At 46.7% G+C, this 13772-nt stretch overlaps 1 protein-coding gene across 1 annotated transcript in view; it reads right to left on the bottom strand.

Annotated features, from left to right (window-relative positions):
* The window catches only part of MMP24 (matrix metallopeptidase 24), a 51925-nt gene that overhangs the window by 13280 nt on the left and 24873 nt on the right, over positions 1–13772 (bottom strand). The window contains exons 4-5 of the mRNA XM_061125694.1: positions 10601–10717; positions 8128–8432 (exon numbers count right to left, since the gene is read on the bottom strand). Of these exons, the coding sequence (XP_060981677.1) occupies positions 8128–8432; positions 10601–10717 (422 nt within the window). The remainder of the gene's footprint in view (positions 1–8127; positions 8433–10600; positions 10718–13772) is intronic.

The raw sequence follows: 13772 nt of genomic DNA, 5'->3' as shown, positions 1-13772 counted from the left end.
GTCTCTTGACCGGGCTCTTCCTCGGCGGGTGGCGGTGGGAGGGTGTCCTCAGCTAGCAACCAGGGAGCAGAGCCCGAGCACCCGGCCAGCCTCTAACCCTTGGTCCCGCGTCCATTACCTTGTGAGCGTCTGTGCTGGGTCTCGGCAGAGAACAGAAGTAAGTCTTGAAGGAAAGGGGCCTGTAGATTTGCTCCAGGGACCAAAATGGCAGAGGATAGCTGGGGAACTAGCATACTACTCCACAGAAACCCGAGAGACCTGTTCAGTGTGGGGGACGCTTGGGGAGATGGAAGGAGAGAGGAGAGGGGCAGGAGAACTCCTGGAGCTTGTGAGGGGAAAGCAGAGGGATGGAGAAGACCCCCCGTGCTTAATGAGCAGGAGGCAGTTCGGGACTTCACCACCCAAGAGGGCGGGAGGCAGAGAAACGGCGTGGGCGGAAGGGCGTCCTCGGGGGCCAGACTGCCAGGAGTCCCGCTCTGTCCTGTCCTAGCAGTGTGACATTTTAAATCTCTTCCTCTGTAGGACAAGGGGACTAATGGTACCTTCGTCATAAAAATGGGGTGAAGATTAAAGCAGCAAGCTATACACAAAGTGCTCACACTGCCTCCAGGCACAGAACTATCGTGGTTAATTATCAGGGTCATGTTGAGCTGTGACCTCTCTTCAACAGGGAGCGTTCCCTTGAGCTGGGTGCTCAGGTCCTTTGGGCCTCCTAGCAAGCACCCAGCAGTCTACTTGGCCATTCCAGTATACCTGATCTCAGCTTCATTTCCTTCTCTTAGCACCTCCATCTTTGGTGAGTCCCATCTCACTGACTCCTGCACCCCTCAAAATGATATGTGCTAAGTCACTTCAGTCATGTCCTACTCTTTGGGACGCTATGGACAATAGTCTGCCAGGCTCCTCTGTCCATGAGATTTCCAGGCAAGAGTACTGGAGTGGGTTGCCTGCCGTGCTTTCCTCCAGGAGATCTTCCCGACCCAAGGATCGAACCCACATCTCTTATGCCTCTTGTATTGGCAAACGGTTTCTTTACCACTATCGCCACATGGGAAGAACTCCAAAATAGGAAATCATTTCCTTTTGCCTCTATTCTTTTACCAGTGCTATCCCCTCCACCTGGAACAACCATACTCCTTCAGTGTTCAGCCACATCCTCCAGGAAACCTTCCTTGATTTCCCCAACTGGCAGCAAGTGCTTCCTTCTCTACACTTTCCCAGCAGTTTACCCATACCATCTTGATGGCCCTGACCTCTTTCCACCCTCCATCACAGCCATCACATCATCTGCTCCAGGACTGTGAGCACCTCAAGGGGAAGCTCTGTGCTTAACAAGGTAAGGTGACAGCAGCCAGGACAGAACCATGCTGAATGGTCAGTATTTTTCCAGGTGTGGTCTTTGGATCACCTGCAGCAGAACCAACTGGGGTGATTGTTAAAAATTCAGAGTCCTGGTTGTGAGACAGCTCGTGTTTTCTTTGGACAAGAGTCAGAACTTTGCTCTGGAAAACCAAGCGTAAACTTTCCAGATGCAGCTCATAACCCCAGCAATAGACTGCTAGAAACCGGAATGCAGCCATTGCCCGAGGACAACCTTTGGAAGGAGACAGAAGGGACCAAGATTGATTGAGCACCTGTGTTGTTATCTCGTTTAATTTCCACAGAAACTCAGTGAGGGCGTGAGTGCAGCCTCCTGGGAATTAAAAAAAAATATATGCTTATTTTGTTTGGCTATGCCAGATCTTAGTTGCTTAGTTGTGGCACGTGGGATTTAGTTTCCCAACCAGGGATCAAACCTGCATTGGGAGCGTGGAATCTTAGCCACTGGACCACCAGGGAAGTTCCCCTCCTGGGCATTTTTTGTTTGTTGGCTCTCTGCTCTATTCTTCTGCCACTGCCTGTGTGAACTTAACCACTCAGAACGATCCTTTCCCTACAGCCCTGCCAGTCTAGTTCCCGGGGTGAGGAGCGGTCTCTACAGTAACTGCGAAGGGCTGGCACTATGACTTTTCTGGTCTTGTCACCTTCCCCAGGGCTGGGCTCCCTCCCAGTCTCTTCTCTGCTGACTTCACTGCTTGATCCACTGGAAAGAGATGAAGACATGGGGTGGCTGGGAGACTCCCCGAACTTAGCCTAAAGTTGTGGTGGGCCAGATTGCCCTTCACTCGGGCTCCGAAGAGGTGGGGAAAAGAATCATCTACACATTCCAGGAGTGGTTCTCCAGGAGCACCTTCTAAATGCACAGGTGGAGGAGATTCTGATTAAGAAGTTTGTGGTTAGGGCTTCAGTTCAGTTCAGTTCGTGTCTGACTCTTTGCAACCCCATGGACTGCAGCACGCCAAGCTTCCGTGTCCATCACCAACTCCTGGAGCTTACTCAAACTCATGTCCATCGAGCTGGTGATGCCATCCAACGATCTCATCCCCTGTTGTCCCCTTCTCCTCCTGCCTTCAATCCTTCCCAGCGTCAGGGTCTTTTCTAGTGAGTCAGTTCTTTGCATCAGGTGGTCAAAGTATTGGAGTTTCAGCTTCAGCATTAGTCCTTCCAATGAATATTCAGGACTGATTTCCTTTAGGATGGACTGGTTGGATCTCCTTGCTGTTCAAGGGACTTCTCAAGAATCTTTTCCAATACCACAGTTCAAAAGCATCAGTTCTTCAACGCTCAGCTTTCTTTATAGTCCAACTCTCACATCCATCCATGACTACTGGAAAAACAATAGCTTTGACTAGACGGACCTTTGTTGGCAAAGTAATGTCTCTGCTTTTAAATATGCTGTCTAGGTTGGTCATAACTTTTCTTCCAAGGAGCAAGCTCAGCTGGTAAAGAATCTGCCTGCAGTGCGGGAGACCCTGCTTCAATCTCTGGGTTGGGAAGATCCCCTGGAGAAGGGAAAGGCTACCGACTCCAGTATTCTGGCCTGGAGAGTTCCATGGGGTGGCAAAGAGTCACACACGACTGAGCGGTTAGGACTTAGGCAGTCTTTTAAAAATAAAGTCCCCTGGGTGGATTTTATTGTGATTGGGTCAGGCTGACACACCTGTACCAACCATTCAACCTTCATGTCACTAGGAGTGGGACAGCCTGCATCACAAGTGCTTCCCAAATGTGATGCAACAGGGGGGACCAGTGCCACCTGGGGAGCATTCTCTCCAGTAGAGTCTATCCAGCCAGGCCTGTTGATCTAATTATTGTGTGTACCTGCTAAGTCGCTTCCATCGTGTCTGAATCTGTGTGACCCCATGGACTGTAGCCCACCAGGCTCCTCTGTCCATGGGATTCTCCAGGCAAGAATACTGGAGTGGGTTGCCCTGCCCTCCTTCAGGGGATCTTAAGGAATCGAAACCACATCTGTTGCATTGGCAGGCAGGGGTTTTTTTTTTGTGTTTTTTTTTTTTTTAAACCACTAGTGCCACCTGGGAAGCCTACATCTAATTATTGATATTCAGGATAGACAGGGAAGAGAGATATGGTAAGAGTGCACCTAAATCAGAGAAAGACAAGTATCATGATATTGCTTATATGTAGAATCTTAAGAAATAGGTACAAATGAATTTATCTGCAAAACAGAAATAGAGTTACAGATGCAGAAAATAAACTTACAGTTACCAAGGGGTAAGAGTGGGAAGATTAGGATTGACATGTACACACTACTATATATAAAATAGATAACTAATAAGGACCATATAGCACAGGGAACTCTACTCAATTCTCTGTAATGGCTTATATGGGAAAAGACTCTAAAAAAGAGTGAATATACGTATAGCTAGTTCACATTGCTAGAAACTTGAAACTAACACAACAGTGTAAATCAACTATACTCCAATAAAAAAGAAATAATTATATATAAAAAAAAAAGTGAGCCCTCCCACTCCTGGGTATACACACCGAGGAAACTAGATCTGAAAGAGACACATGCACCCCAATGTTCATCACAGCACTGTTTATAATTGCCAGGACATGGAAGCAACCTAGATGCCCATCAGCAGATGAATGGATAAGGAAGCTATGGTACATATACACAATGGAATATTACTCAGCCATTAAAAAGAATTCATTTGAATCAGTTCTAATGAGATGGATGAAACTGGAGCCCATTATACAGAGTGAAGTAAGCCAGAAAGATAAAGACCAATACAGTATACTAACGCATATATATGGAATTTTAAAAGATGGTAACGATAATCCTATGTGCAAAACAGAAAAAGAGACACAGATGTACAGAACAGACTTTGGGACTCTGTGGGAAAAGGTGAGGGTGGGATGTTCTGAGAGAATAGCATTGAAACAAGTATACTATCAAAGGTGAAACAGACCACCAGCCCAGGTTGGGTGCATGAGACAAGCGCTCAGGGCTGGTGCACTGGGAAGACCCAGAGGGATGGGATGGGGAGGGAGGCGGGAGGGGGGATCGGGATGGGAAACACATGTAAATCCATGGCTGATTCATGTCAATGTATGGCAAAAACCACTACAATATTGTAAAGTAATTAGCCTCCAATTGATAAAAATAAATGGAAAAAAAAAAAAGTGAACCTGAATCTAGTTGAGCCTAATGCCTATATTCAGGACAAGTGACCCAGTTTCTTCAACAGATACAGGGACGAGAAAAGCGAGGTGACTTGTAAACGGAAAGTGCCTTAAGAGATGTGTCAACCATGAATGATGTGTGGATGCTGTTTGGATCCTGATGCAAGTAAACAACTGTAAAAGCCATTTTTAGGTGATTTGGGAAAATGAACAGATTGGGTATTGGATTTTTTAAAAATTTTATTTTTGGGTATTTGGATTTTAAGAAATTATTATTAATGTTGTTGGGTTTGATCATAATTTTGTGGTCATGTTAAAAATAATCTGTTAGAATTCAGGGGGTCCCCTGGTGGCTCAGATGGTAAAGAATCCACCTGCAATGCAGGAGACCCAGGTTCTATCCCTGGGTCGGGAAGATCCCCTGGAGAAGGGAACGGCAACCCACTCCAGTATTCTTGCCTGGGAAATCCCATGGACAGAGGAGCCTGGCGGGTTACAGTCCGTGGGGTCACAGAATTGGACACAATGGAGTGATTAGTACTTTCACTTCTTTTTTTTTTTAACTTTTAGAACTTAGAGAATGAACTTATGGTTGCCAGTGGGGTAGGGTGGGAGGGAGGGAAAGACCAGAAGTTTGGGATTGACATGTACATGGTGTTATATTTAAAACAGGTAATCAACAAGGACCTACTGTAGAAAGAAATGTCTTTTAGCAACAAGAAAAAAAAAGTCTGTTAGAGGTATGTATTGGGTTGACTAAAAAGTTCAAATGGGTTTTTCCATAACATCTTACAGAAAAACCCGAATGAAATTTTTGGCCAGCCCAGTACTAGCGTATTTATAGATAAGATGACATTGTATTTAAAATTTGTTTAAAATATATATTTTAAAAAATCAAGATAGGGGGAAGGAAGATGAATCAGTACTGATGTAATGTTGATAATTGCTGGATTAGGCTGATTGGTGCCTGGGGGCTCATATTATCATTCTTTCTACTTTGTGAGCTTGAAATTTTTCCTAATGGAAATTTAGAATAAAGAAGAAAGCCACCAAACAAAAAATTCCCAGGAAGCTGCATTCAGTGCCCTCACTGAGTTTATGCAGAAATGAAAGGAGATAACACATAGGTGCTCAATCAATCTTGCTTCCTTTCGTCTCCTTCCAAAGGCTGTCCTTAGGCAATGGCTGTATTCTGGTTTCCAGCAGTCTATTACCCGGGTTATGAACTGCCTCTGGATAATTCATGCCTGGTTTTCCAGAGCAAAGTCCTGATTCCCATCCAAAGAAGACATGAGCTGTCTTGGAATTTCTATCCGAATTGTTGATCATTGGTCATGAGGTGGTGGGACCGACAAGAGGGTGTCAGGATGGGGCCCATCCACTCCTCCCCACACGCATCCCCAGAAGTTCTCTGGATTTGGGGACTGGCCCAAGGTCTCCACCAGCAAGAAGCATTGTAGAAGTGTAAACCCAGAGCTGGGAAGGGCAGGGCAGAGGAAGAGTGTCTTTAATCATTCATTTATCTCTCTCAGGGCTCTGACTGTTATCAGCTAGCAGTGCCTGGCACATAACGGGGGCTCAAAAATGTTAGTTCTCCTCTCTGCACATTTTATCAGTGAGCACAGACCGCTAACTGGTTGACACTGATCCAAGAATAAGAACAAGATAAAGAATAGGTGTTTAGAAAGCCGGGAAACACATTGAGGACACAAGGGAAGGAATGCCTGGGCAGAGGAAATAGAGCTGGATGGGAAGGAGGACCAAACAAGAGGGAGGGGACAGGGAGGAATGAGCAGCTTCATAGCATTGGCCAGGCCATCCCCTGGATCACCCTCAGGCAGGCCAAGAGTCCTGGTCCCTGATCTATGAAATGATGTGAAAAGCTTTCAAGGAGGTGGTCTGTAGTAGACACAGCCTCTGAGGAAATGGGCGTTTAAAGGCTGCTCTCAGCCTGAAGCATCACCAAGGACAAAGAAATCACTAAGGATTCCCAAATTTAAGAATCGGAATCTCCAGGGAAAGGGCCTGGGAATCCACATTTATAATAAGAACCCCGGTCGATTCTTATGATCAGGCAATTTAGGGAAACTGCAGATTAAGATGGTGTTTCTTGAACACCTACCTCAGAATCCTTGGGGAATTTATGAGACCAAGTGCAAATTCTCACATGCAAATTCCTGACCCCAGAATCAGAGAATCAGAATAGCAAGAGGTCAGGGGCCTGCAGCCTGGAATTGGAATTCATAAAAAAAGTTTCTAGGTGATTCTGGTGTGCCCTACAGTGGGAGAGCCACAGAAACAGCATGGTGGCTAAGAGTATGTTCTCTGGAGTCGACATACCTGGTTTGAAGCCTTATTTCCCCATTCACCAACTGTGGGCCCTTAGTAGGGACCTTAGTAGGTTACTTACTGTTTCTCTACACCTCAGTTTACCTATCTGTAAAATGGGGATAATAATAACACATACATATTATATAGTATGTGGAAAATACTTGATTTAGACCTTAGAATATTAACATCCTGATTCTAACCTATTATAATCTAAAATAGGATCAAATTGAATCCTCTGTCCCTCTTACCTCTAGATTCCTACTGATTTTCTTGGTACTTCTGCTACATCCTTCAGTATAGTCTGCCTTGTGACAGGGTGACTTCTGTACACATCTGTCTTCCCCACTCGACTCTGGACTTCCAGAGGGCAGAGACTGTGTCTTTTTTATATTTTTATTATTTACATTAAAAATTTTTTATTTATTTGTTTAATTGGCCACGCCATGTGGCATGTGGGATCCTAGTTCCCCAACCAGGGATCGAACCTGTGCCCCTTGTTAACCACTGGACTGCCAGGGAAGTCTCCTTGGCAGTGTCTTTTTTAAATGTTCAAATACATGAGTCCTATTCTATTAGAGTCAGAAGAGGTCACCTAATCCAGCCTCTCATTTGATAAATGAGGAGACTAAGTGTGAACGATTCACTACAGGTCACATGGCCAGGTGGTTAAGCTTTAGTTGAGCCCCTGCAATGCTGCCTACTAGCTATGCTATATGAGCCTCAAACTCATCTTTAAAATGGGCATAATGATGTACACTTGCCTACTTACTAAGCAAGTGACTTACAAGTAAATACTGATGAGGAACTCTTGCAACCTGAGGAGTCTTGTTATTACTCCTACACAGAAGATGCTAGAGTAATTACAGGGCCTGTTAGTCACCTGTGAGGTCGACGTAAGGGTGACTCAGTCATGTCTTCCCACAGCGTGGCCTTTGAAGCCTTCATCAGTCAGGCCAGAGCCTACCACTTTCAGCTTTAATCCCCATTTAACCTTTTCCTCTAGCCTCTGATCCATTACTTTATCTTCTTAGTCATGGCCTAAACTTCCTCCCGACTCCATTCAATTAGACCATGAACCAAGTGATCTGACTCATCTCCCTGCTCCGATGGATCAAGTGTTGACCACAGTTCCCACTCTCTTAGGTTCTCAGGTGTTTGACAAGAAACTCTGGAAACCAGGAAACTCAACAATGGGATCCTCCAAGCTCCTCCTTAGGGCTTCATTTCCTGACAGCCAAGCAATCCCCTGTCCCCTCATGGCCTTACCATCATGGTTGGCATTTCCTAACGTCCACGGCTCGTCTGAGTCAAAGTGAGTGTCTCCACCAATCCCTGGGCCAGGGAAGTAGGCATGAGCCAGGAATCCCCCTTCTCCATCAAATGGGGAGCTGTCGCCATGGAAACCAGAGGCAAAGAAGATCATGATGTCTGCCTCCTTCCGGTCACTTTTGATCTCGTGGTATGGCACCTCTTCAAAGGTCAGCGGGGTCACCTTCTGCCACACATCGAAAGCCTGGCGAATAGCTTTCCGAGTGTCTAGCTCACCCACCTTTGGGGTGTAGTTGTGAATGCTGGTGAGAGAGGGGAGAAACCACAGGGAGGAACAGACAGGGAATTAGAGACTAGCAGAGCTAAAAGGAACACGAGAAGCTATGTGGGCCTAGAATTCTGCTGAGGTAGTCCAGGGATTGAGGAAGAGGCGGGGTAGATAAGGCTCTGGGTCCTCAGCCTGCCTTTTACTCGGTGCTTTTGTATTTGATCTCTGAAAAAGGTTATGTTGAATTTGTAGAAGAAAATCAAGTTGGTGCATGGTATTTCCTAATTTTTAAGTTTTTCTCTCCATACATAAAATATGTACATTTATGAAAGTTATAAAAACTCTTACGCTGTAGAGGGTTTAGTGGAACATCCCTTTCTTTGAAAGGGGGTGAGGGAAGGAGAGGGAATAGCATCGATGTACATACACTGCCATAGCTGGCGGGAGGCCGCTACACGGCACAGGCAGCTCAGTTCGGCGCTCTGTGTTGACCTAGAGGGGTGTGATGGGGGAGGCTCAAGGGGGAGGGGATGCATGTGTGTGTGCATGCTCCGTTGTTTCAGCTGTATCCGACTCTTTGTGACCCTATGGTCTGTAGCCTGCCAGGCTCCTCTGTCCATGGGATTCTCCAAGCAAGAATACTGGAGTGGGTTGCCATGCCTTCTTCCAGGGGATCTTCCCAACCCAGGGACTGAAACTGTTTCTGTCTCTATCTCCTGCATCGCAGGTGATTTTTTACCCAGTGAGCCACCTGGGAAGCCCAGATATGTATACATACAGCTGATTCACGTTGTTGTACATCAGAAACTAACACAGCATTGTAAAGCAATTATACTGAAATTAAAATTTTTTTTAAGTCTTTGGCACCAACTACTACTATTTGTCTACCTAGAAGCTAGTATAGAGTAGCGTCTGATTGAATCAGTTATAGGTTCAGCTATGTAAGGTTACTGTATCCATATTGCATGGGTCTCCATGATGGAGCATCACCACTTCTGGCTGCTCTGTCCCATGAACACCTGGGGCAAGGACTATTCACTCATTCTACAGATAAGGAAACCGAAGCCCAGAAAGGCTGCAGGATAGAAGTTAAGGTCAGAGTTCAGTTAAGAGCCAGTTCTTTCTCTTCATCTACTCTACCTCTTCTGGAGACTCTTAAGAGTCCATCTAGGTTTCTAACCCAGATTCTTCTTAAGTTTCCTCCTTCTTGTCAGATTTCTGAAAAGATTCTGTTCTGGCCTCTACAGCTTGTGAGCAGGAGAGCCCTTAGTAAGTCAGCATTAGTCACTCAGTCATGTCTGACTCTGCGACGCTATGGACTGTAGCCCACCAGGCTCCTCTGTCCATGGAATTCTCCAGGAAAGGATACTGAAGTGGGTAGCCATTCCCTTCCCCAGGGGATCCTCCTAACCCAGGGATCGAACCTGGGTCTCCTGCAGTGCAGGCAGATTCTTTACTATCTGAGCCACTAGAGAAGCCCCAGGAGAACGCTTAGCTCAACTCTTAAGATCTCTGTCTTAGATCCTACTCCTGAACCTAGGGGATCCACCTGAGATGGAATCAGAGACTTGAGAGGTGCCAACCAGGGCCCAGCCGAGCCTGTACTATGCCTGGCCCTGGCCCCACCCCATCTGAATCCAGATGTCTGTGTCTCCTGTGATGGGTTCCAGCATCTCTGACTGTGGTCACTGGTCTGAATTGGAGCCTGTTCCTGCTTTGCCCTGGTTTCCCCAGACAGTCAAGGGGTAACACTGTTGCAGTTCAGCTCCCAGATCTTTACAGTCCTTAAGAAACAACTGGAACTCTGTGCTGGGAATCTCGGCTGAAGGCCATCAATCAGGCTAAGTGGGGAAGCGATCCAGATGAGAGGGAGTGGGGTTTGGCAAGCGGTGGTAGGGAGGATGAGTTCAGCCATGGTTCTTTAGCCCAGGTGAAAGTTATCAGACAAGTCATACCCCACTTTCCGTAACTAAAAATGCGAGGAATCTAAACAGAACATAATTCATGAGCCCCTAAAGGACCAAACAAACCTGAAGTTGGAGACCCAGCAATCACTGGCTGTTACAAGAAGGACAAAGTCACAGGCTCTTAGAGCCAGGCCCTGATCACAGACCCACCTACAGTGTGAACTTCAGAAACTCAGGCCAGGAAAAGACTGAGGGTGGAGCCAAAGCCAGGGAGGAGGAGGGGGCGTTGAGGCACCTGTAGGTGATGTGTTTCTGCCTCCATTTCTGTCCCGTCAGGGCATATCGCTTGTGTCTCCGCCTTCGGCTCAAGTGAGGGTGATCTGGGACACCACACCGGGGTTTCTTCATCCACCTGGGCAGAGAGAGGACACACCCACATAGACACTGCGGTCACTGGACACTCCAGGAAGGCACTGCAGCATTCCTGGTCCCAAGCTGGATGGCAACGTGCACATTCAACCTAAGCTCTGGGCCCCTGGCTCTGATGGGGTCCCCAACAGGAACACCATCAACTGGTCATCTGTTCATTCATTCCCAACTGAATATGAAGAAGCACTGCTGCGTGATGGACTCGGAGTCAGAAGACACGGGCTTGCTAGTTCCAACTCTGCCACTAATCGCATGAGTCCAGGCCAGTGACTGAATCGATGTGAGCCTCAGTCCCCTCATTGGCAATGCAAGAATTACAGTTCTCCCTGGTCTTAGCTTGTGCGGAGCCTTCAAGGAGGGCGTGCCTGTGGACATGCTCTGTATGTGAAATCAGATCACATCACTCTTTGCTTTAAAACTCCCAATCACCTGGAATAAAATCCAAATTCCTCACCTTGGGACTTCCCAGGTGGTCCAGTGGCTAAGACTCCACGTTCCCAGGTTTGGCCCCTGGTCTGGGAACTAGATCCCACATACTACAAGAGTTCACATGTAGCAAGTAAAGATCCTGCATGCCGCAATGGAGATTAAAGATCCCGAGTGCCGCAACTAAGACTCAGAACAGTCAAGTAATCACATATTTTAAAACAAACAATCAAAATAAACTCCTCGCCTTGGCCCACGGCCCCCACATGATCTGTGACCACCCCCTCTACCAGGTACCTGTATCCCCTTCCTCGCATCCACTCTGCTCCAGCTCCAGCTCCCTGCTGTGCCTGGAACATCCTAAGGTCATTCCAGTTCCGGGTGTTTGCATTTGCTGTGTCCTCTGCTTGCCATGCTCTTCATCACACGGTTTGTTCCCTTACTTTATGAAGGTCACCGCTCAAACATCACCCCTTCCAAGAGGGTTTCCCTGCCACCTTATCTAAAATAATAGCTTCCCCCCACTATCCCACCTCTGTTTATCCTGCTTAATTTTTCTTCATGGCCTTTATCACTGCCTGAAATGACATCTTATATTAGCTTGTTGTTTATCCTTTGTCTTTCTTACCTGATTCTAAGGTCCATGAGGGCGGGAACCTTGCCTGTATTCCCACTGTCATCACAATGCCTGACTTAGGAGGGGTTCAAGGGTGATGTTTAAATGAATGAATGAGAACTAGCCCATGGCAGAAAGGCACAGCTTGGAAAACAGTAAATTTTATATCACTCCAGATGTTCAAAAAGTGGCTGAACAACTGTAGGGCTTAGAGTGTAGTTATCCACAGCACTTAACTACGTTGTACTGTGATTTGAAATCTATTAGTATATTGCCTTGAATAAATAGTAAATTTTCTGAGGACAGGAATGAGTCATATTCATCATCCTGGCCTTAGAAGCTAGCCTTGTGCTAGGAGCTAAGTAAATCTTGATGACTGTTATCAGTAAAGTTGCATTAGGGAACAGTGAGCCTGGGACTTCTTTGGAGATGTGAACTAGGGGCCTGGGGAAGGAGATTTAAAAGATCATGGCTGATTGGAAGGGTCACCCTTGCATCTCATGTCCCTTTGCCGCCCTAATGACCAGCTCACTGAACTAGAGGTTGAGATCGCTGCAGGGGAAAACAGTCTGACCTCATTTCCAGTGGTTGAAAGCAGTTGCCTTTGGCAATAGAGAGGAAAGGAGACAGAGACTATTTTAACCAAATATTAAAAGCCCCTTGAGGGACTTAACCAGGTCCCACTCATTTTGTATCTATCTCACCTAGAACGTCCACACTCAGAAATCAATAATAAAAGACTAAATAGTGACAGTAACAGGCATTGATATAAATGTGTATAATTTTCAGTGTTCATTCTCTTTTTAAAAAAAATTAATTTGAGGGACTCCCTGGTGGTCCAGTGGCTAAGACTCTGGGCTCCCAATGCAGGTGGCCTGGTTTTGTTCCCTGCTCAGGGAACTAGATCCCATATGCTACAACTAAGAATCTCCCCATACCCCAACTAAAGATCCTTTGTGCTGCAACCAAGACCCTCACAACCAAATAAATAAATATTAAAATAAAATAAAAAAACAAATTTGATTCTCAAAGCAACTCTGTGAAGTGATCAGAAATGACTGACCCCGATTTTAGACAAGGGAAAAGATACACAGATAAAATCAGTAACTTGCAAAATACAACAAAGGGTGAGGCAGGACTGGGATTCTGTTGAATGAATAAATGAAATATCAACTAATGTACCTGAACAAACAAAAGTTGGGGTTTTTCTTTTCTTTTTCACTCTGCTTAGCACTTGGTTGGGTTAGAGGAGCTATGTTTGTTGAATGAATGAAGGAGTGAATAAGGTGTGACATTTCCCAAGGCAGACACTCAAAAATAATCCTTTGAGGGGCTGATCTAGCTTCCGTTCACTGACAGTCCCTGGGAAGAGACCCAGGAGGCACCTTTGCTACAGCCAAGGTGGAGCTAGACCTGGAAGGGCCCCGGGGTGGGGCAGGGAGGAGACCAGCTCAGAGAGAGGCAGCGACACCCGAGGTCACAGAGCTGGAGCCAAAATGAAGGTCTCCAAGTTCTCCCTGCAAACATGCTTCCCACTCAGGTCTGGGATTAAGTGTGAGCACCTTCTCCCTCCCCGTGCCTCCAAAACAGCACCCCCCAACCCTGCTCTCCTTCCTACAAAGAGGGGGCGCAGAGCGGCAAGTGGGAAATGCCAGCCCCCTCCCTCCGCCTCCTCCTCTTGCTGCCACCTGCCACTCCCTGAACGCAGTCCAGCGGGCCTGGGGCTTCTGGAACGGAGTGAAACCCAGGGCCAGGTGGCACCTCAGCAGAGCCACCAGCGCTGCCGCCTCAGGAGGCGATACCATGAGGCCTGCGCAAAGCCCTCAAAATAACCTCGGCTTGGAAAGGCGGCCGGGCTCCCCAGGCTCAGGCCCACGGCATCCACTTACTTACAGCATCACAGGAGCCATCAAGTGTATTGTCTCAGGGGTTCACAACCTCACAATCAGAGGATATGAGGCACAGAAAACGTTCGTATGGGACTATGGGATCATAA

The sequence above is a fragment of the Dama dama genome, chromosome 23 (assembly GCF_033118175.1).
Source record: "Dama dama isolate Ldn47 chromosome 23, ASM3311817v1, whole genome shotgun sequence".
Lineage (NCBI taxonomy): Eukaryota > Metazoa > Chordata > Mammalia > Artiodactyla > Cervidae > Dama > Dama dama.
The sequence above is the reverse complement of the archived record's forward strand: the minus strand, read 5'-3'. Positions and strand labels throughout refer to the sequence as shown.